The sequence below is a fragment of the Ips typographus genome, linkage group LG1 (assembly GCF_016097725.1).
Source record: "Ips typographus isolate SLU linkage group LG1, UJ_Ityp_2.0, whole genome shotgun sequence".
Classification (NCBI taxonomy): Eukaryota; Metazoa; Arthropoda; class Insecta; order Coleoptera; family Curculionidae; genus Ips; species Ips typographus.
Genome location: NC_138422.1, coordinates 10,090,439 through 10,115,699, shown reverse-complemented (window position 1 = coordinate 10,115,699; position 25,261 = coordinate 10,090,439). Strand labels below are relative to the sequence as shown.

At 32.8% G+C, this 25,261-nt stretch overlaps 2 protein-coding genes across 2 annotated transcripts in view; one reads left to right on the top strand and one right to left on the bottom strand.

The window, feature by feature from the left end:
* Positions 1–25,261, bottom strand: part of LOC145724511 (uncharacterized) — a 101,548-nt gene that overhangs the window by 32,663 nt on the left and 43,624 nt on the right. The window contains exon 3 of the transcript XR_014177015.1: positions 3,787–3,892. The gene's annotated coding sequence lies outside the window, so the exon portion shown is untranslated. The remainder of the gene's footprint in view (positions 1–3,786; positions 3,893–25,261) is intronic.
* Positions 4,609–6,755, top strand: LOC145725849 (uncharacterized). Its single transcript, XM_081974745.1, has 3 exons — positions 4,609–4,736; positions 4,795–4,984; positions 5,271–6,755. The coding sequence occupies exons 1-3, from the start codon at positions 4,620–4,622 to the stop codon at positions 6,290–6,292; spliced, it is 1,329 nt and encodes a 442-aa protein (XP_081830871.1). The 5' UTR covers positions 4,609–4,619; the 3' UTR covers positions 6,293–6,755.

Genomic DNA, 25,261 nt, shown 5'->3' with positions numbered 1-25,261 from the left:
TAATTTATTGGCTTTTGGTTCATGGAAAAAACTCTGACATAAATGTACTATACACGGTGGAAAAATTAAATCAATAATTTTTTTTAGGTTTGTTTTAACATAAGGAAGTGTTGCTTCGGTCAATATTTCGGATCATTTTTGGCCGTTTCCCAATTACCATTCTGTGATTAAAAAAAAATCGATTTATCCAAAAAATGCGACATAGCAGTGCTCAATCTCGAATTAAAGTCATTTTAAGTCACATGTAGGTCTCATATTATGTGTTGCATAATTTTAAGTCAACTCTTTGACCGATAGAACCTTACAGGGTGTTTAGAGACAGTTAACGAGGAAGAACAACTTTTGCACACAATTTCATGTTTTACTCTTTGTCGCTGGTCACCCTGTAAGGTCTTACCAAAAATGGGGCTTGTCCTGAAAAGTACTCAGATTATATAACAGATAATGTTATATAATCTGTGAACTAATAGATATGAACCTGCTAATATGGCTTAATTCAAGATTAAACATTTTCCAGAAAAATGGATATTTCTTCGGACACGTGACGTTAATTAAGAAACGCCCCAAAACGTCCCGAGGTAAAACCCTAGGCAACAAGTTACCATGTAAGAAAAATGTTTAAAATATTTATTAGTAAACTGACTGTAATTTAATACTTTTCTTGTTTTGCACACGTTCTTGTCCCACTTTGATTGTCTCTAGCCACCCTCTATGGTCTTATTGGTAATGGGGTTGCTTTAAAAATTATGTAACAGATAATATTGATCTACACCCAACTAAAATGACACATAAAAAGTTGCTGTCATAACTTAATTCGAGCTTGAGCACTGTAATATCGTCTTTTTCGGATAAATCAATATTTCTTGAGACATGGGACGTTAATTGGGAAACGCTTAAAAACTTCCCCGAGATATTGACCTAAATAACACTTCCTTCTGCTAAAACAAAACCAAACCTGTTTTCTATTGAAACCCCCTACATATAGCATGACATAAACACTAATAAATTGTGAAATGCTATCGATTGCGGAAAAGATACATCCTGCACTTGTTAGGTAAATAACTATTACATTAGTAAAAAGCCAGTAAACCAAATTCGTTTCTAAGTGGCGAGGTTTTAAAAATGACAAAAAAATCACTGTTGTTGGTGGCAAGCAGTTTTTATAGGATTTTTATTTAAAAAAAAAGTATATTTAGTTCATATCTTAATAACAATGTCCTTAAGAAAAAAAAACGAATTAAATATTTAAATTCTACGTTAATTTTTCGGGGGTAATATCCCTAGTACATTTAATTTTTCCGGAAAAATTCGGAAAAACGAGTCTTCGACTCGGATGATTTTTAAAACCACTCTCGCTCATGCTGTTTGTTAAAACAAATTATTTAGAAACGAGTATTCCAATTTTTCCACAGGAAAAATTAGATGCACGAGGGATATTTGGTAAGATTATTTCCTGAGTTAAATGAACATTTTATTTTAATTAAAACAATAAGAACAATAACTTTCAAGCTAGAAAGGGTAACACTCTTCTTTATGTTACTGTGAGGAGTGTGAAATTTTTTCGAATTTTATTTGGACCCCGTAAAACCATCCAATTTGAGACACCCTGTACATGGCTTTTTAGAGTTACTCGAGTTTTCCGCGAAAAACTACTTTAATAAAACCATGTTCGTTTAATGTTAATTTAAAGATTACAAACATGTACCATTTTTGTGCACGGGGTGACAAATTACAATTGTAAAACCGGTGTGTTATGTGCATTTAACGACTCACACAAAAGTAATCAAAAACAGTTCAAAAATCAACTTAACACCATTGTTTGCAAACCAGTAAAGTAACCTTAATGTAATATTAATTTCACATTATCTTCTCGCATTTAAGAACGCCGGTTCGCTTCACAACACAGTTGGTCAAGGCCAAAAAGCCAAATTAAAGCGACTATCAAAGTATGAGTAATAGCTCGTTAAACAACCTAGTTTATCACTTTATGCGATCTGATGAACATTTACATAACAATCATTATATTTAGCAAAGTAATTTATATAGTTTTTTTCTTCTTGTCCGAAAATTAAATTATCGTGTTCTACACTACTAAGCATTGTTTTAGTTTTTTTTTCTTGCTTCAAATCTCATTACGCAAGCAGGAAAAGGTTTTTGAAATTGCGGTACCAGTTGCATCATCATCCACGATTCATTCACTGTTAAAAGTTCAATACACCAATCTAGGATGAATTTTCTTATTAAATCATACATATTTAATGCATCTTTGCGAGGGTCCTTGGAATTCAAATCAGTTGTTTACCGTACCAACTTTCCAGCTGGATTAAGCATACAGGACGTTCAAAAAATTTGAATGACATTTGCAAGCATTTCGTTTTTTTTTGCTTTGTATAGTTTTAGAATGAGTAAAGCCTTTGACCTCTGCTAGTGTAATTTCGTATACCAACACATGTTTAATCAGTTAAAACCAGAATTTACCTTAAATTAGCAATTTGCGTTGTTTTGGAATCATGACATAGGAATTTAAAAGGTTTAGTAAAATTAATCGAAACATGAACGTCCAACTAAAATTTTAATGGACGGGTCAGTGATGGGTGTTGAATTATCCAAAAAGTGGATCCCGTGGATGTGGGTGGAAATTGACTAATTGCCAGTCATACCTAGAAATAATTCATGTGCTAAAAATTACATTGTATTACGGGTAGTTTAGAATTGTCAAAACATAGGTTTTTGATGTTTATTAACTTCAGGTAGTATAGTCTCATTGTACATGAATGCAAAATTAGATGACAAGGTTAAAAGAGCAAAATCACACTTAAAAATATGAAACCTTACTTTGCCCTTTGGAATAGTTAGTTTTAAGAGTGATTACTGCAATTTTTATTCAAACTATTCCAATAAAGATGATGATTATTATTATTCAGTGTCTAAGAGAACATTGCACAATGGAGATTAATCTGGAAAATAGGACTTAAATTTGTTGCACCTGTTCAAGATGTTTTCCCTATTTTGACACTTTTGTAAGGTATCACTCTCTTCGGCACAGTGTGCTACCTTTTCGTAAAATTAAACATGCATAATTTAAGATACATGGGGAAATTGAGAAATATTTCTTTCAAAGTACATAGTAGAGGAGTTTTAAAAATTTGCACCATAGTAAACTCAGCATATTACTCTGTATATGATTGTGTTTTTGAATCAATTTCAAATATTTTTCATGTGTTATTACCTATCCTCTTTATTACCTTTCATGTGTTATTACCTATCTATCTGCTGCGGTTTTCGAGAATCTGACTTAAAAATGACATATACAGATTTTGGAGTGTCATACGTGCTAACCAGAATGAGATAGAGCAAAACCGCTTGCATCTTACTATCTTAAATAAACCAGTCAATTCAAGTCAATGAAAATTGGTTTAAAACCAAAAACACTAATTTTTAGTATTTTTTTCAAGGTTAAAACCTTTACAAACAGTCAAATTTTATAACAATTAATTTATCGGAGTATTTGCAGTTATTTTAGTCGATTGATAAAGTAAAAACGTTAAAAATATATTCAATTATCATGAAAATTGACTTGTCTTTATGTTTACAGTCGTGAGTTTTCAAGATCAAAAGATTATATAAGGTCAAATTTGTAATTATTCTAGTCAATTTTCAAGACCGAACGTTGAAAAACAGTAACAATTTATGAAATTTGATTTCCTGTACTATTTGCGGTCACTCTAGTCAATTTTCAAAGTGAAAACGTGGAAAAATAGTCAAATTTCATATAAATTGACTTACCTGAACTTTTCTATTTGCAGTAATTTTAGCACATATTCAACTGCTGACGATCCTGATCGGCGACAGTCTGTTATGTCAGTCTGAGGTGTTGGTCTGGCAACGCTGCCTAAAGCGACAATGAAAAAAAATGTAAAAATCTGTCATTACGTCTGTCAAATAAGTCATTCATCTGACGCTAAAACTGTGAAAACTTGTCAGAATGACAGTAAAAGGAAATAGTTAAAGACAAAAATTGTGACTAACATTGAAACTGTCAAGACTGTCATTTTTAACATTTTATTATAAACATAACAGACAGAATATGTCTTACTGTTCTCGCGGAGTGAGTTTACCCGTGCGTCATCACCCTGTGATTTAGAAGTAGACATGCATTATTGACTTCATCCTTGTCTATTGTTCACTTTCAGAAAGGGTAAATATCTAAGTGAATGTCTTTCAAAATAAACATTTACTGATTAGCGCTTCTATTTCAGTCATTGTCAGTTTGAAAACCATTGACATTTATTTGATTTGTTTACTATTAATTCTTTTCCGTTTCTTTGTGTTGTTAATCATTTATAAAGTTTTCTTTTTACCACACCACCACAGTTCTTTTAAGAGCTATTGTTTCTACGCTTTTAACATTCTGTAAGTACTTTCATATTATTATTATTAATATTTTTATTTTTTTTATATCGGCTGTCACGGTCTAACCAAAATTGACACAATTACTAACCTGTTTTGAAAAAAAAATGGGAGTGTCTATTGTGGTTTTTATTTTGCCATTTGGTTTTAACAGAATTAATATATGTCGTAAATTCGGAATTACTTACTATTACAGTATTTTTTAGAAAATGCCTGGAAAAATTCTCCACAGACAAGCCCAGCAGTTAATTCTTAACCTTTGTGAATATTTTGAATTGGAAAAAAACAATGGAGGGCCTTTAGAAGCTTTATCATCTGTTCAGGAAGTAAATAACAAATTTTAAGACCTTATATATTCTTAGTGATGTATTTTTTTGATACTAGAGGGTTGCTGCTGCTTTGAAAATTTCCCGCAAAACTGTTTATTCAATTCGGAAAAAGCAAGCAAGCAATCTTATGATTTCCTCACCTAGAAAACGTAAATCGAGATGTTATCGACGGGCCAAGACCACTGATGTATCTGAAAGCATTAAAATGGATGTTCGAAATACATTATATGATATGTACAAAGATAGTGAGTTAATAATAGTAAAACATATCTACTTTTGTAAGAAACATCTATAAACATTTTATTTTTTCAAGAGATTTTTGGGTTGCATTAGATTTTTCATAAAAATTTCTTCAAACATATTAATAATAAAGTCATAGGAAAAATAAAATATGCGTCTAAAATGTTTTCCAGCGGGTTTAAAATAAAATAAGTGAATTGCAACCTGAAAACTTCCGGTTCTGGCATATGAGATACTACAGCATCACTCAGAATGTCTTATTGAATTTTTAATTTGTTGTATTTATTTTAGAGAAACATGTAACCATCAAGAACCTAAATCAAGAGCTTAAGGTTAAAGAAATAATACATATTGGTGATACATCTCTGCGAATTTTGGTAAATGAATTAGGTTTCAAATTTAGACGGGATGATAACAGGAGAGCTCTAATAGAACGAAGCCATATTTCTTCCATGAGGGCTTGTTTTTTACGCAAATATATGGATAATATGACCAGTGAATACCGACGACAAGTGATTTTCCTGGATGAAACATGGATTTACTCTAAGGGAAATAAAACAAAGTCATGGCAGGATGAAAGTATAAAAAGTGTGCGTAAACCAGAAGGATATGATGGCAAACGTTTTATCATTGTTCATGCCGGATCTTCAAATGGATTTGTTCAAAATGCCAGTTTATCATTTTGTTCAAAATCAACTACACTAGATTACCATGGTGAAATGAATAATAGTATATTCACTAAATGGATGACAACACAGCTAATCCCCAATCTGGAAGAGCCATCTTTAATAGTAATGGACAACGCGCCATATCATAGTGTACTAGAAGAGAAACAACCATCATCTGCCTCTACAAAAGGAGACATAATAAAATGGTTAAAAAAGAACAACATTACATTTGACGAAAAACTACTAAAAGCTGAATTGTTACAATTAGCTAAAAGGAATAAGAAGGAGAATATTTATATAATTGACGAGCTAATCAGGCAACATGGTCATGAGGTTTTAAGACTTCCACCTTATCATTGCCAGTTTAATTCAATAGAATTAATTTGGGCCCATGCTAAGAATTACTACAACAAGCATATTGGACGCAATGGTTATGGTGATGAAAAGGTCCTCAGCATGTGGAAAGAAGCTCTGGAACAATGCACCCCACAAGTATGGGAAAACTGTGTACGACACACTGAAAAATTGATTAAGGGGTGGTATGAGAGGGAGCAATTTATAGTAAACATGGAAGTTGAACCACTGATTATAAGTGTTTCTAACACTTCTGATTCAGACTCTGATGATATTTATGATTCAGAATAATTTTGTAGATGTTTGTAAATTTTTTTCATTGCCAATGTGAAAACTCCACTTTATACCTATATTCATTTGAATAGTTAGAGTGTTACTTTATTTATTTATTGTCAGCAATAATGAAACAATGACAATAATTAGGAAAATACGATAGGGCGACATATGTTTTTTCTATGATCCAAAGGGAGACTTCTCATAAATAAAAAATGTTATTTCGTTCAACATATTTTTGATTCACTTTGGTATAAGGTTGTCTTAGTGCAAATTTGCAGCCAAAGATCTCTACTTTCTGACTGATAACACACGCAAAATTTTAAACGTGACGAAGCTTTAGACACGCCCGTTTCTCTAATATGAACACAACAGGTTTGTTGACGAAAACTTGATTTGATTCATATGATTATAAATGACGTAGCCTTTGTGACGCACGGGTAAACTCACTCCGCGAGAACAGTACATATTATTAACTGTTAGTTTTCATAAAAAACAAAAAAAAAACTAAGTTTGGCACGTTAGAAATACTTATGAAACCAATTTGTGTTGTGGTTCCTGAGATATATTCTACATTAAACTTTCCTTTGTGTTTAAATTTTATTATTATTATTACACAGACAGAAAAAACTAAATTTGCAAATATATTTATAAAAGATGACTCCGGATTAAAAAGCACTGAAACCGTGAAAAAAAGGGCTCAAAAAAGCATAAAAATCAGTAAAGAAGAAAAAACTCTTTCAGAGATGCAAATTTTTTTACTTTTTTTGAGTTAAACTGCTTTAGAAGCATACGACTGAAATCTTTCAAAATCTTTTTGAACTACGTCAGAAGCATTTGGAAGGTTTTTGGGCAGTTTAAAGAGCATATTGATGCATTTGGAAGCTTATAGACTATTTTGAAAGACTTACGACTGCTTTAGAAGCATTTTTGGGGTTTCTGTAGTATTTTGAAATCTTTTTAGACTACTTTAGGAGCATTTGCAAGGATTCTGGATTGTTTAAAAAGCATTGAAGGTTGGGATTACTTTTCCAAACTTATAAGCATTTGCAAACTTATGGACGGATCTAGTAACTTATTGAAGCTTTAGAAGCATACGGATGCATGCTTTTAGACTGTCTTGAAAGGTTTTGAGAGCTTTTATTATAGACTAGGTGCTAATTATTTGGAAGCCTTTAGAGTATTTTAAAAGCTTTTGGAGGCTTCTAGGCTGTTTTGTAAGCTCTAGCCAGTCATTTTAGAGCTTCTACAGTGTTTGGAATATTTTAACATTTTTTTAGACTACTTCAGGAGCATTAGACGTTTTTAGGTCAGTTTTAATTTGTAAATGACACTTACCCTTTTTGCAACAGATAATTAGTACGTTTTTGTCTCTCAGAAGCCTTCAATATCTCCATATAGCAACAGCCCTTATTACCACTTAGGGCCTAGAATGACCCACCTGACCCACTGAGTGACGTTACAGAATCAATAAGGTTACGTCAAAACTCCTGCGTTTTTTGTCAAATTTACACATATAACCGCGATACAATTACCCGGATTTACATTTACTCCACTTGACCTAATAGTAATAAACTATTTATTCTAATTTATTTAAAAGCTTTTTTCGTCAAAAATAGTTAAACTAATCAAAAATAGCAACAAAAACGCACAAAAAGAAGAAAAAAGCAAAAAAAAAGCATGAAAAAAATCTGTCAAATGGCGTGTTTATGCTTAAATCGTTTACATTAGATGCCAACGGTTGACTGCTTTTATTATTTACAAAAATCTAAATTTCTAGAAATCCGGACTCTATTTATGACTTTCATTAAGATAGATTTATGCTTTCTACATTTTGACAGTTACCAATAATATACTGGTCATTTTCCAAAATTTTCGATTTTTGAACTTTGTAAACTGCCTTACCTTGGCAACTCAAAACCGCAAAACGTTTCGCGTTTTTTGACTTCTACAGCGACTACAATTTTTTTATCAACTTTTTTACGGCCACCAACTTAAAATTGCAGTAGAATATAAAATCAAATGACGGAAAATATTCAAATTATTGAAAGACAGAATTTTTTGACCCTAGAAATACTGAATTAGATCCTGTTTAGTTTCAAACTAATAATATGAACAGTTTAATTGATTTATTTAATCGAGATTTTAATACGTTGTACAAAGATATGGGGACATTTTTACACATGTTAAAACTAAAATGTAACTTTGTTCTTTATATTTAAACTAGTCACTCACATAAATAATATAGGAACATCTAGGATAAGCACATATCTCATCTCGCAGCTATCGAAAGACTGTTAAATTAGATTTGATGACACTTTTATTTCCTCCATAGTTTATAGTTTTTGACACTCTTGAATGCATTCGGCATGCATACTTCTATCAAAGTATTAAGATATATTATACACTTTCTAGAGCATAAATCACTTTAAGTACTAATTAAAAAAGCTATTTTTCTAGAATGCCCAGAAAGTGATACCTACTCTGTCTGTTAGTTGATGTGTTAGATGAAACTGTGTATTTTGGTTGTTAAAGTGATTTATACTAGTTTTTCGAAACTTGTTTGGCCAAGTTCATTAAACATGCGTTAGATTTTTTTAGTGTAGTGATATTAGAACTGTTTCAAACAAGTTTTTTACGAGCCATTGTTGTACAATATGCACAATTTTGGAGAAATTGCGAATCCAGTGTAGAAAATTCTGTAGTTATTAAATTAGGACTTCTGTTTTAATATTTCGTGTTGGAAGTAAACTTTTTATTGAAACTACTTGAGAGAAACAGTTTCAGTCCGTTTTAAGGCCATACAGCGGTAGTTTTTCGTAATTTACAAACTAGCACGTCCCAAAAGTTCAACTCTGGCAATTTTCATTAGCGGCAAAGTTTAGTTTAACTGTTGTTTGAGAGCCAAAATGGGCATTCAACGCTATCTAGTTCTTATCCGGCTCACGAGTGAATCGCCCATCTCCAGTAAAACTTAACGCAAACAGCCGAGGCCGGAAAGTTTTTCCAACGAATTCCAAATTAAATACCTAAACATAACGGGTTGAATTAAATTAATGCTGATGCCGAAGGAAAACTTTCGGTCCAATTAATTCGGCGAAACTTCCCTGCCTTGAGTTATAACTCGAATGAAAGAGGCTGTTTCGGAGTAAACAATTTCTTGGCTTTAAATAGAGATTCCCCGTTTCCGCATGATAGTCACTTGTTTACTCGAAATCCTTCTTGCGCTTTAGAATCCCTCTTTTTACTGAAATCAATGTAGAAAAAATCTGCTCCCAGATAATAATTACTAATTAGAGGCCCATGGCACGATTGGCAAACAAAACAACAACTTCCATATATGAAATTTTACTGTTTATAATTAATAATCAGTACGCCGGTAAGCGAAGCGACTTCGTTGAATTCAAAACGGTCTCTTGTTAATAGAAACCAAACAGAGTACCAAAACAAACTATATTTTGTGTATTCATGAACCCTGTTCCTTATAAATTATTCATTTACGATACCCATTCGGGTCCGTTACTAAATGAAGAATACTCTTCAAGTAGAAATTTGGATGCGCGCTTTGACACACAAAGTGTAAATGATGATTTCTACTTACATATAACGCAGATGATTCCGTGGTTAATGGTGTATATTTTCACTAATCATCATAACTTTTACCTTAATTAAATGGGGTGTCAACTTTATTTCACTATATTTCTAAATTTAGCTTTTCGTAAGAATTTTTTAGAAAAGTCCTGAATATTTTCAAGAGGCTTAAATATTATACAGGGTGGTCCAAATTGATTGTAGGATAATTCAATAGTGAAAAGTACATAAAAAATAAACTCCAAAGTGTCATATAAACTCTAGTCAAAAAGTGTTCTCTAGCGGAGCTAGCGAACTGTAAAAATGAGGCAACAAGACGATTTTTCAAATTTTAATTCCTAAACGAAAAACGTTACTCAAATACAATTTGGTATGCATGTTTTCTATGTTGAAGTGTTTATTTGGAAATTTTTCCAAATTTTGAAAATAATCTGAACAGCTACAAGAGCCGTTCAAAAAGTTTGACAGCTTCAAATTTCTATAAGCTATAATTTTTGGGCATTCTGATGTGGCACATGTGATAGCCCATACTTTTTCCTGAGAAATGTTTGTTTTGACATTTCTTTTCATTTTGCATAGTTTTTTAGATACAGTCATTTTCCAACACTTGTGCGTAAATAAAAAAATCTCTTCTGTCCGGAATATTAAAAAAATAAAATAAAAATTTACAAATTGCCACTTCAAAATGGGGACAAATTTACCAAATTTTATTTTACTTGTTATTGATTAGAAATTAAAATAAAAAAAGCTGTTTTTTGAGGCACATATTTTAGTGTTTGCTAGCTCTGCTAGGGGACGCTTTTTGACCATAGTTTATATGACACTTTCAAGTTTATTTTTTATGTACTTTCCACCCTTTAAGTATCCTACAATCAATTTGGACCACCCTGTATTGCAATGATCGCTGAATTGGGCTCGTTTGTGTCAATTCAAACAAGCCCCAGTTGATACCAGATGACTCAAAAATGGCGTTTAACGACTACGGTCCTAAAGTACACAATTTGTTAATAATAAAGCTGGAATTAATCGCTTTTTTTGAAAATATGTATAATTGCCGTATTTTAAGATTACTCTGAAAGTTTCTACATTAATAAAGGTTTGTTTCAATTATTGTTAAAACAGAAATAGGAACAGCAATCAAACTTTTATGTCTGGAAGGAAAATGAAATGTTATATTTCAATTCGGTACTCAAAGAAGAAATTAAAAGGCATTAACCGTAATTGCTAATCTTACCAAACAGCTTTTTATTGTAATAAAAACAGATTACTGCCGGACTTAACGCAATCAGTTTTGAAGAATAATTAAGTTTCTCTTTATCACTCAGACAGTAAAAACCAACATCAATTTATTTTATCCAGATTTATGGTGTATAAACCTGCCTAAAAACTAACATCACCATTTTTGTGTCTAATGAAACGTTTTTGTCAATTTCTATTTGAGTCAAATGCGTTAAAATCATTACGTTTTTCACTAATATGGTATTCCTAGTTTCCATTCATTCCCTTAATACGTTATACAAGTTTTTCTAAAAGGTAATATCTCTTTCGTGTTGCTCGTTTCAGTTTAGCTTTGATCTATTTCTGAACCAGCTAATTTTCTTTGCGTTGATTGTTAAATTAGGATTTTTTTCGGCGGATTAATTAGTCAATTTTATTATTTTAGGTTAAGTCAACATGGGGGTCTAGTAAAGTTTTCAATAGGTGTTTTTGTTAATGATTTTTATTGCTAGCGTCAGAGTTATAATTTATTGCTTTTAAATAAAAGCAGATGTGAGGAATTCTGAATTTTTATTATCATAACAAATATGACGTTCTTAAATTTTTAAAAAATAGACTCGGTTTATATGCTTTTTTAAAGAACCACACTAAAAAATGTTCAATACTCATTTATTATCTTGAGTAATTAGCAAAAAGTATTATATTGTCAAAATATAAAATGAGTGTAATAAATTACCTACAACAGTTATATAATATCATAGTTTCGCTCTATTTTCAGTGTCATAATAATTTTTATTACAGCACTAGTGCGTTAATAATCCCCGAAAAGGTGGTAACGTTCAAACGCTTCTTGGTATTTTCTTCTTTTTGTGGCGTAAGGTTTGAAATAACACTAAAAGCTTTGTTTCCAATATTTGAAAGCAGATCAAAGCTTGCACTCATTTTAAAATATGTATTTTCCGACAAAACCTTGACAATGGTTGACAATAGTATATTCTATATTAAGAGCGGAAAGTAGATATTTGCCGCTTGCTCATGAAAATTCATCATGTAAAAGCGGAAAAAGTACTTTCGGCTCGAAATATAGACGATATTTTTTCGACGACTGCTGTGGGGTGGAGTAGAAGGACAATTCACATCATTTTCGTAGCTCGAACTCATTGTCACCGATAAATCACTTTGACGGAATGGCTTTATTTCAAACAGGTATGTCAAGCGTTGTTATGAAAACGCCGAAAAAGTTGGTGGGTAGAGTGTTAGTAGCAAGCGAAAACGCTTTAGGACAGAAAATGATTCACTTTCTGTACACTTTCTGCTTTGAAATGGAAGCGTACATGACGTACTTTCAAAGTCAGTAGTCGAAAAAACTAATTATTTAACAATCGTACCTACCAATCATCTTTTGCCACAGTAATCCAAATATTGTAAACCAAACTAAATAATTTTATTTTCAACCAGGTATGTAATAACGTTATTTCTTATGTGTAAACCAGGTGGAAAAATGAAAGTTACCTGCTTTTACTTTCCACCCGGGTGGAAAGTACTCACTTCCCGGGTAAATGTCACTTTCCACGTCAATATGCGTCATATCTGGGCTTACTTTTTATAGTTAAGAGACTGTGCCGCCACCTCTGCAACAGCTCGCAGCTCAGGTGATGATGAGTAACATCTGCGTCTTCAGAAATCTCCATGTTAAAAGCACTTTAAGAAACGTTTCAGCTCAAACTATTAAAGACAGAATAGCACAATAATGACGTTGTCAAGATTGTAAACAAATCACCAGTCGTTTATTATCGTTGAAGCCATAACTACTCGTACACCTATACTACCTTATTGTTAGAGACCATTAGCAATCAATATTTCAACTGAATGATAAATGGTTGAAAATAAAATAGTGTACAAACCACGGTAGAAAGTTTAATTTCTGTCCGAGATCAAGTACCTAATCTCTCGACAGAAATCAAACACTTTTCACCTGAGTATCTAATATACTATTATCCCTGAAAGCTTAAAAGTGCACTTTTAATTCCTAAAAGTGAATAAATAGTATTGTTGCATTTTCTGAGTACCAAACTGGAACTGTAAGGAATAGTGTAGATGAAGCTACTATACTAAATAAATGTATATAAGGTGGTCCTCCACCTCAAGTAGTAAAAAAGTCATTTTTTTAAATAAAACACTCCAAATTTTTATATTTTTGTGTAAATAATGTTTAAAGAAGTCCAATCAAAAAAAATTTGACATAAAACGAAATTTTCCACTTATTATTTTGCAAAAAAAAACATAGGTTACTTAATTTTATTATCTACATTCTAACAAGCATACTCACAATATTTATTGAATAAATTCAAAATCATAACAGGATGTTTAGTATAAATGTGTAAAGTGTTTAGCAGATAAAAGTAAATCAATTTTGAAAAGATGATAATCGAAACTATAACCTACTGATAAATGCAAGTACAGTGTGTGTGTATGAAAGTTTTATCATTATTCTAATTACTGTTTAAGACTTTAGCTTTTTGGTTACTAAAATTCAGATAAAGTTAATAAATAAAATTATTTGAATGCATAAGATTTTAATTTGAGAGTTATTGTATAGTAGTAGGGAATTGTTTTACTAAAATAGGGAACAAATTGATTACTATAGCAAAAATCAAAGTAAAATGGTATGACATAATAATCGTACCCCCATCGACTTCGGTATACTACCAACTTTGCAGAATTATGGTCATTACGGTTTTCCTTAATTGATCGTGGTAGATACCCTGTATAGTACTGTTCCATTACATTATTACGTCATCCCATTTTACTTTGATTTTGCCATAGTAATCAACTTGTTCCCTATTTTAGTAAAACTGTCTTACTATACAATATAGCTTTTAAAAACCTCTATTAATTTTGTTTGGATTGGACACTAAATCTCAATGATCGTTTATATTTCCTACTAATTTTCTTTCCGAATTTCCGATCTAATTCTGGCAATCCAATCCATCACACTATACACGGCGTGTTTATCCAGGACGAAATGTCATTAAAGCGTCAGCTCCAAATCCAACTTTGTACTTCAATGTTTTGGTAATTGTTCGGTAAACAAAATTAACCGTTTTAAGGTGCCGTGTAATCTGGAATTGTTTACCCGGGCAAACGGACATGACGGCTTCTAATCGATTAAGCGGGCCTTAAAAAAAAACTAAAATAGCACGCTAGTTGACAGCCAACATTGAACAAACAATGGAAAATTAACGTGAAAAACCGTTTTCAAAGGGTCGCCTGCCAGGTTATTTGTCCGATCCAGAATTTTTTATGAAATGGACAAACTCACATAGTTCCTATCACGAAAATAGGATTATCGATTTTTGAAAGCACAAAGGAAAAAAAAATAAAATAATAATGGAGTTTATCCGCACGGCCTTATCTGATTCTAGCCTGCCCAATATATTGCTCCTAATTACATGTTCTAGTATTAGATCCGGGCCTATTTAATGACCCATTAGAACCCGTAATTTGAGGTTACGGACCATGGAGGTCTCCTCTGATAATGAAACAATGGGTCGAACTGATAATTTTTGGTAGTTATTTTGGGGAAATGGGCGGTTTATTCGTTTCGCATTTACATTATGTAATTACTTTATTAGGCCGTCCTGCACCCAAATTTCCATTCTTAAAACCAACGCAACATATAACAGCCAATAAAATTAATGTTGAATTGGTCATACAAATTGTGGTTAAAATCTATTTTGAGAAAAAACATTTTGTTAAGTAGAACCTTGAGACGGAAAACAAATTGGCGATAAGGATATGTTATTGAGATCTGAGTGCAAACTTTGACATTGTAAGTGCTTACTGATAATTTTCGTTTAAATACCTGGAATAAACATAGAAAAGTGTAGACAGCAAGGCTCCTTTTAAAAAATTATTTACTACTAATTACGTCAAACGTACTTAAAATTGTCACTTTGTAGCTATTTTAGCTTCTATCAAATTGAATCAAACGACACGTGTTTTAATTATGAAGTATATGAGAAAAACATGATTACTTTTGTTAACGTTATCAACCTTTGGATTGGTTCTAAAGTCTTTATAATAAAATTGAATAGTAAAAAGTGCCACAAGTTTGTGTGTAAAATGGCAAAATTGCGCCGTCTTAGAATTTTAAAAATTCGAATTACGTCCAATAATGTCTAAAAAAATCCGAATTTTTGATAGTTTTAATTTTTGGTTTATTTATTTGATAACTGCAAAAATGGCAATAACATATTATTTGAGAACCAACGTTTCTTTGTTGTAACTAACATTTAACTCTTATGGGGGCCATATTCAATTTTATCATTTCCAAATAGAGACTTTTTTCCGATTTCGAGTCAGTTTTGCAATTTCATGTAAATAATGAGCTAATTCAAAGTATTTCAGATAGTATAACTGAAGACTTGCCAACTGAAGATTTTCGAAGATTAACGCAGAAACCTGAATTTCGGTGACAATGATTTGAGAAACGGTTATACTTTTTTTGATTTTTAACATAATTTTCAAACTACACAACAAGTATTGCTTTATGAGAATATTTCAGCTTTTCGTTTTTATCAAAACTACCGATTTTACAAATGTCATTTTACTAGCCTAAATTTGCTAGAATAACTTGACAAAAAATATTTCAGGAATGCTCTAAAAACATTTTTAAATATTCTGTAAAAGGTACGTTGTACGGCCAAAGTACAGGGTGTCCGGATTTAGAGTGTTTTGACAGGAAAACCTCTTTTTCCGGCTAGTTAGGAAAAAATTAGTATCTATGTCTCGTGCTCGATGTTTGAAAAAAAATTAATTGCAAAATTTCGATATTTTGTAACTCTTGTCGATTTTCGCCTATTTTGATAACTCTTTACAACTTTTTGTTTATTAAAATATCGAAGTAAAACAAAAATTTTATTTTTGATACTGCCTTCCGTTTTCTTAATAATTAACATCACTTCTTATTTTAAATGGAACTCATAATCATATATAACTTTAAAAAAATTCAATTTTTAAACATTTACTACGATGTAATGTATGTCTATTGTTATACTTACAAATAACTGAAATATGAAGTTAACTTGCAATGATTAACAGATATAGATCCAATAACAAATTACTTTATCAGTATTTTCACACACATTAAAGTAATGATGGGCGTAAATTTACCGTTACCGGTTATTTACTAGTAAGGTAAAGTAAAATTGGAAAAGTAAAATACAGCGTGACACGAAAGTTTACCAATTTTACCAGTAAATTTATGGGTCTAATTGAAATTTGCCTGAAAGATATCATTTTCCTGTCATTAATTTGAAAAGTCATAAAATTAAAATTTCTATGCACCCCTTGCACTATACAAATATAGTAACGGACTGTGAAATTTCCAGGGATGAGTTTAGCCTTTCACCGTTTCTGAATTATTTCGCAAAAACTAGTTTGATGCAACAAATTTTCAAATTAGTTGAAATTGTGGTTTGAAATTTGAGCACCCTGTAACTCGGTTCGTTTTGGGAGTTCAGGGAAGTTAAACCACTCAAATTAACCGATTTGAGATCCTCTTTTTGATGGTGTAAAGCAAATAATTCTCTCTAAAAAATTGCGGACAGGGTGACCAAAAACAGTCAATCACGTACACCCTGTATAATTCAAGCAAAAACAGTCCTGCAAACTTACGGTGCTGAGTTAAGGAGTTGATTAGAAACATGTTTGGTCTCTTGCAAATTTTTCGGCACTTTCCCCGTTTCTAAGTTATTTAGCAAAAAGTGGTTTGATTCAATCAGTTTTCCCATCAGTTGAAATTGTGGTTTGAAGTTTGAACATCCTGTAACTCAGTTATTTTTAGGAGTTCAAGGTGGTTCAACCACTTAAAAAAAGAACCGTCTTGAGCTCCTCTTTCACATGGTGTAAAGTAAACAATTATATCTTAAAAATTGCGTACAAGGTGACCAAAAACAGTCAATCACCATATTTTTCATGCACACCCTGTATAGTTCAAGCAAAAACAGTCCTGCAAACTTACGGTGTTGGTTTAAGGAGTTGATTAGGAACATGTTTGGTCTTTTGCAAATGTTTCGTAACTTTTACCATTTTCGACTTATTTAGGAAAAACTGGTTTGGTGCAGAAAATTTACAAATCAGTAAAATTGTGATCTAAAATTTGAACACGGTTTAAAACCCACTTGGAGTGACCAAATCATATTTTTAATAACATTTTTGGAATCCTCACTAAATTTCCTATCGGATGACCTAATAAACACTACAAAATCGTGTACAGTCAGAGAGAAAAACGCTGTCAACATTTGAATTCCCAAAAAACACAGTTTGAAAAAACCGCTAAGTATAAAATCGCTTAAAAAAAACCCTTGGAGAAAGAAACTGACAGTTTTAAGCACATTTTTGGAATCCTGATTAAATTCTCTATCTAATGGAATAAAAAACCATTACAATATCAGGTAAAGTCAGGGAGAAAAATAGTGTCAAAATATAAACTGTTAGAAAGACAGTTAGGGACAAAATCGCCTAAATATATTTTTGAGAAAACGGAAGACCTTAGAAATAAAAGTAAGCACGGCACTGGAATCACATCAAAAAAATGCCTTAAGAATGTATTTGTTTCGCTTCGATATTTTAATAAACAAAAAATGGTTTTCAAAATGGGCGAAATTTTGAAAACGCCCTCTAGCGCCGCGAACTGATAAGTTACCTAAATATGGTTTTTGCCATTAATCCTATCTAGCCGGAGAATGGGGTTCTCCTGTCAAAACACTCTAAATCCGGACACACTGTACATAAGTATTAAAAAAGGTGTACGTGGAAAAATATTGTATCTCCTCCATTTTTGGGGTTTCAGCGACTGTAAAAAGCTCAAAATGTTCGTCTTGAACTGCTCTTTCACCTACGTGCTAACCGCAACACGATTATACAGGGTGATCAAAAACAGAATAAGTACTGTAAGTTACTTGATAAGTTAATAGTAAGAATTCCAGATACTACCCAAATAGAGTAAGTATTTCTCTCTGGTTAACTTTTTTCGGATTTTTATCTTTATTTCCCCTGCCTCTACAATTGCAATTGCATTTATTCACGGTAATAAAAACAAGTGACATCAATGGCAAATTTACAAAAGCAAAGTACTACATTTGCACCCGAATCCTTTTTAGAACAATTTTAGTTTAGAACGTATCTGATTCATCATGACGCAAAGGAATAAAACCAAAATCGATTAACGTTCGTAAAAAATACCGATTTTTTAATACCCTTAACCGAACGTCCATTACAAAACTCTCAAAGAAAATCACGTTACGTAGCACAGCACTTAACTGCGGCGAAATAGATTGAAAAGGCCCTCCGATTTCGAATACGGTCCCTCGGATTTAATTCCCGTTTTAAGCGGAAAGTGACGCAAAGTCGAAATCTCTTTTGAAATAAATAATTCCCGGGGAATTCTGTCATCCCCCAATCCACCGTTCCCGGGGGCGTAAAAATAAAAAAGGCCGGCGTAAGCGCTTCTGTGCGTGATTATTTGTTTCTTTAGCACCGTTATCACGTAGAGACATGCCACCGATTCCGGGGTAGGAAAAATACCGAATTACGACAGAAAACAAATAAAAGGGACCCTTCGAAGGTGAGCAAACGCAGTTGAGGGTTTAATTTCCTCAAAATTGTTTTTTTATCAAACACTTCCTGCGCGTATTATGCTAAACTAAGCCGATCAAAATTGTATTTACCTAAGGACTTATCAGTGTAGGGAAGCGTGTTTTTGTTGGAATATGCCACCCTCACAACTCAGAACGGAATATTTTTCAATTTTAATAAAGGTTGTTCTAACCTTTAAAATGTCACAATTAACAAACAATAATATTTAATCTAAATAGTTGAATAAATTAGTACCCTATAGAAAACATTCCAAGTTGTTGATAAATAGAAAGAGTTATCATAGAATGTCCCGCATTAAATTAAGTTTTATAAGGACTGAGACTCCATTAAAATGTTCAATTTTTTTGGTAATAACGTTTGTCTCGTACAACGCCTATATTTATAAATTTAAAAATTTTAAATCAGACACTCTGTATTAAAAACAGTTGATGCATAACATAGATAACTTAGAAAAAACATATTTTTGTCTGATATGACGTATTTTTACTTAAATTAATAAACAGACAGGTTAGCAGATATTATTAATAAGAATCTCCATCTACACCCCTTCTGTAAATCTTTAAGAAGTTAGGTTAGGTTATTCTACATTTATTATCTCTTATTATCTTTTTAATATAATTTGTAAAATTTGTTTATGCAAATGACAATATTATTATTGTTTTTTGGTGCACCTTGTTTATTAGCATTTTAAATAAGTACTAGCCAAATTGACAATAACAGTTAAAATGTTTTTCAAGTTTGGTGGGAAATCTACATTAATGGTAAAATGGAGTTTATATTGTTTTTTAAACACTTTAAAAAACTCATAACTAGCAGTAATTTAGTTCAGGTAGCATTAACATTTCACTAAAACAGAGTTAAAATTATAATTTTATTTCGAGGTCTTGTAATGGTTTAATGAAGTTAAAAGCTTGTTATTTGTGTTTTCGAAACAAATAATCCAGAAAAGAGAGGGTTCAAAAGTTCAAACAAAACCCTCTGAACTTATTGAATTTTCTCTTTAATTCAGTAAAAACCTTCTAACTCAGTTTTGCTGCATTGCGCAACTTACAAGAACACTTTTAAAATTGAATTGTTACAAAGTGTGCCGTAAAAATACGTAAAACATCTGGCAAAAAAAAAATTGTCAATAGACCGTATTTGGCACTTTCTATATTTAAACAGCTGCATTAAACAGTTTCAAACATGATAAATGGGTTACGTTCCATATTTCCTAACCGGTATCTAATTTATTTACCCATATTAATGACGAAATTTTCTATTCAAATATTCCTGTTATTTTTAAATCCGCTAACATTGCATTGTACCTCCAAGTACATTAAAGTTCACCTAAATCCATAATGCAAATGTTTTTTTTTTGGTCATAAATTGAACAGTTTTTTTACATTTTGGTAAAACCCTTCATAAACATACGTGACTAAGGTTTTTTATTCTCGAGCAGTACCTACTTAATAAACAGGTGATTTTAATGATTAATTATAATGGTGTGTGTTAATTATTTGTGTGCTTGAAACTCACCAACATTTACGTACTAGTTCCACGGAATATTTAATCGGTATAATTTGTTTCAGTGTGCTAAAAATTGTATTTTAATTATTCAGTTTCCATACGAGCCATTTACCTGCTGATCCCTTCTGATAGGCCAATTTAATCAAATTATAACCGACTAGGTAAAGTTGGGTTAGCTCTCATCAGAACCCTAAAATCTTGTTTTTTTTTAATGTAGTATAAATGATGGAATAATGTAGCTTAAATCAAGTTTTATCTCTGGAATACTCACGCAAACAACCAGAACATAAAAACGGACCCTAAATTCTACAAAGAAATTAATGCACCCCACACCTGTTGCTTGCTGGTAAAGTTTCTTTGATACACCCCAAGGTCGATTTGGCAAAACTGTCAACCTGTTTTCTATTCAAGTCCCTTTAACCGTCTTCCAGTTAAAGGGCCGGACAAAAGAGGGTCGACTTCAAGGCCCACATGTGCACCACCATATACCGCATACCAGCATAAGGTACTCTCGATCAGCTGTTTCTCATGGGGATGTTCGATGGTGCAGTTTTTTTCATGGTTCGATTGATAGTCAGTGGCGCAAACCCTTCTTCTTTTTTGTTGGTGATTAACAGTAGGAAACCAGATGGTATCTGTGATGTATTGTTAGTATTGTAGCAGTTTTTGGGTTGAACCAGTAAACTTTACGTTATTATGATGATGTTAGCTTGTTAACAGAGCATAGGGTTAGTATTTATTAAAAACGTTTGCAGTTTTGGTTTCTTTGAGAAATACTTAAAATTTGTTGGTTCTGTGCATTTGGTAACTAACCTAACCTAAGTTTTATGCCCAAATAATTTTATATACAAGATGAATAGAAAATTATTATTTCTTTTAAAAAGGAAGGAAATTAAAAAAGTAGTATTGTACCGGGTGTCATCGGTTATATCTCTAAAAGTTTGAAAAATACACATTTAAAAAGTACATAACTAATGTGAGTAAATAGAGCAAAAAATACCTTTTAAACGAGCTATCACTTCATTAAATAATAATTATCCCTTCTTGAGATATTTCTGATTTTGTTTAAAATTATGTTTAAAATTAAAATTTTTAGTCAGGGCGACCCTTAAGGAAAAAATTCGTATGTTAGACATTTTTAACCTTAATCTGGAACAGTTAACTACTTTTTTCATTGACCTTAATTTTTAATTATTTTTTAGTCTGTAGTTTAAAATAACATTGTTTTTTTTTTCGGGAAAAATGTTATTGAATTTTAATACTACCTGCAAGTATGTGTTCTTTTCAATTTTGTATTCATACACCTCCACTGTAAGACAATGTACTTTTACTACATTAAAATCTTTATATCGATATTCAGTAGTAAGTAGGTATCGACTTAAAATGACGAATTTGGAAACAAATGGAAACACACATCACACAATCTTATAACTTTTTTATAAACAAATAGCTGTTTCTGAAATATAGCATTTTTAGCTTTTTGTTAATTTATCTCATGTTTAAATCATAACAAATAATGTGTTTATGGATGAGAAAAATTACGCAAATCTGAAGATATTATTATTTAAGCAATTTGTAATTTACCAGTAATTTACTGACATTTGTCAAAATAACTGAATTTTGACCACCCTCATGACTCATTTATTTTTGATTTTAGCAGAAAGTTGCAAATTGCGAATTTTGTAGATATTTATGACTGTTTTATTTCTAGATGATTGATTAATATACAGAGTGTACCAAGTTTGAGCAACAAACCAAACTTATGATTTTTTAAATAGGACTACCAGTGTTTTACTTGATAATTGGATTCTAGGCTCATGTGATGTAAATGCTCGTATTTTGCAAATTTATGCTAAAATAAAAAATAAGATAGTTAAGGGAATGCCCAACATTTAATCATTTACCCTGGACACTTCTAGGGTAGACAATTAAAATATACATCTTTGCATCTGCCAAAATTAATATTTTTACGTATACTTTTACTTCAAATACGCATAAGAATTAACAGGGAATCTAAACATCAGCTTCTACAAGATTTTTGCGGTAAAATCAAAAACAAAGGAGTTAAAGGGATGATCAGATTTCAATCAATCATCCAGTTCAACCGACAATAGTCATCATCAAAATTTGACTCAGGCTTAGAAACAATAGAAATATTTTGTTTTGCAATATTTTAGTGCTGGTTGAAAGTCACACAATTATTTTAGAAAAAAGAAGAGTAAAAATAAAATAATTAAAATGATCAGGTGATACATTCATTTGGTTTGCCTCAAATTAATACACAAAATGTATCGGATCAGAGTCCAGTTATCAGACTTGAGACTATAAAGAACGATTGAATGCAAATTAAGTCCGAATCAACTTATACCGTGTATCGATAGAATAATAAACCGCAAAATCGATAAACAATTCGGAACAGCAATTTACCTATTCAAGGTGAACAATGGCACGATAACAAATAATAATCGCAAGTCGATGATTAATATTATACGATGCAAATAGAAAAATTGGACTGAGTCATCCACGAAAGCTATTATGTTTCATCGGATCATCTGACAGGTCGACGTCGTGCCCTGGCAGTTTTCGAATTGGAAAAGCTAAGTAATTGCCCGATAACTACGGTTTTCCGATATCGTACCTGCCGGAATTTCCTGTTAAAAACGAGCGAGTCATGCAGTCGCAACACTGCATACACTTTTGCATAAATTGAAAAACTTTAATAACTCGACAAACAACAAAAACTCTCGCAATTATTCTTTGTTACCGCCAAAGAAAATTTACACGTCGCTGGAAATGGCTTTATTTTATTCACTGTCAGATAGCAAAAAAGCAGGAAAAATGTACTACAGAGTATAAAATGAATAATGGAGAAATGGTTGTCATAAAACCTTTCTTCAAAACTAAACTGTTGGCAAAATGAAACAAACTGAATTTTTAGAATAACTTTGAATTGAAATATTTGAACAACCTAACAAAGTAAAAAAATGTTTTTAATATATTTTAGAGCCATTTGTAAAACAATTTTTTTTTTAATTATCAACATTAGCATACCCTGATTATTATAACTTTAGTTGCACCTCATAACACAGGTGATTATTGCCAACCTAACTTAATGGACCATAATTGCACAGATACGGAAATTTAGGCGCCTTAAAATATGTTGGCAATAGAGCGCAATGTTGTCGTCTGTTTTTCGATTTTCTTGCTACCGAGCGAGCAAGAGAAATGATCTAAGCCGATCGTTATACGTCTTGAAGTGTCAAAGTTTGACGTAAATATTAGCGTTTTCAAAATTTGTTGCCACTTGTGACCCTATTTTACGTTCCTGCTGTCATTAAACGGTTTACTTGTGGGTCAAGCACCCACAAGGCTTTTTACCCGCTCATCGAAGAGGAAGCTACAAGTCCAGAAATTTTCTCTTTCAGGAAGTTCCCAGAAATGCATCGGCATGTCCTGGAAAAAAGATGCCCCCGCTGACGGAGGGTCTCTTCCGGCACTCTTCTTGTCCTCCATTTCTTTTTTCTTCGTCAGCTCGTCCATCTCTGGTCGTCCTGGCAAACTATAGGATGTCCAAACAGCCGGCTTTTGTCCGTCTGTTTTTACATCCTAAAGTTATGGGGAGTTAGGGTCTTGTGAGTGGAGGATGGTTTTCCCCCTTTTGCGTAGGCAAAGCGGGGGAAAGTGCCAAGAGTGCAGTCAGAGCCCAGTTAACACCGGGATAACTGCGGAAAGGTTCTACCCAGATTTTGAGAATAAACTTCTCACCAGCGGGGGGGAAGCCAAGAAGAGAAATTGTGGTCCTCTTCTTGGCTGGTTGGTCTTGAATTGTCGTCTATCTGAAACAGAAGAAAAACTTATTAATAATTACCCGTTATCCAATAACTGGTATCGGGGTCGTTTGTGGGGTGCTTGTAGCTCCCGGTCGTAGTTTACTGCTTCTCGCATTAACTGATTTTCGCTGCTTTCCGCCTTTTGGAATATGTTCACTGCGCTCTTCTTGATCCTTTCCGTTACGGTGGTGAACTTCAAATCTCGCTGGATGTCCACGTTTCTGACGTACCAGGGGGCGTCCACCGCTGTCCTGAGCGCAATGTTTTCTACAGTTTGAAGTTTATTCAGGTGCGGTTGAAGAGTCGACTTAATGAGCGTCACTTTGTTTCGAAGTGCCAGCTTCGATGTCCTGCTTGTCATGGGGTATAGTTTTGCTCTGGTCGCTCTGGCTTTCTGTCTGGCGTATTCTATGTGGCTTCCTCACGTCAGTTCCTTGAGTACGTCGCCTCGTTGCACCACTCCATGTCCATATCTTTATCCTGACATTGCGTTCTGTCCTCATCTTTGGTCTTCTTTTGAAGATTTTGGCTTGCGTTTTCTCCGCCTTTAGGTCGATCTTCCATTTGTTGCACCATTTCTCCAATGCTGTGGTCTCCTCCTGCAGGTATCGGGTCAGAAGTCGGCCACTCCTGCTCCGGTCCATGATCGCAGCGTCATCCGCGAAGAGCGCTAAGCGGGTCCGCTGCGTTCTAGGTGAATCTGACACATAAATGTTAAAGAGAAACCACTGCACTTTGCGGCACTCCTGCTTCCATTTCCCTATAACTTGAGTAGACGCTGTCGATTTTGACTCGAAAACGACGAGCTGAAAGAAAAGATCTAATTAGTTTTACCAGGCCGACTGAAAAGCCGGCATCCAGCATCTTGATTAGTCTCGGTCATCCTCACGACTTGGAGTTCCGTTGATAGTGACCTCCGGAATCCAAATTGCTCGTCAAAGATGACGTGCAGGTCCTCTGCTTGCTCCTTTAGCCTCCATTTAAACTGGAGTGTTTAAAGTTACTATATTAACTTACTGCCTGGGGCACAAAGGACACTCAAATATTACGGCAGTGCAATAAACCAAGTGAAAGAAATCATTGAAAAGTCAAAAAGGTCAGTAATAATCACCTAACTACCGGCAAAATGGTCCCATAACAAATTAGCCCAGTTGTAAATCAAGTGAAGCTTTGAAAA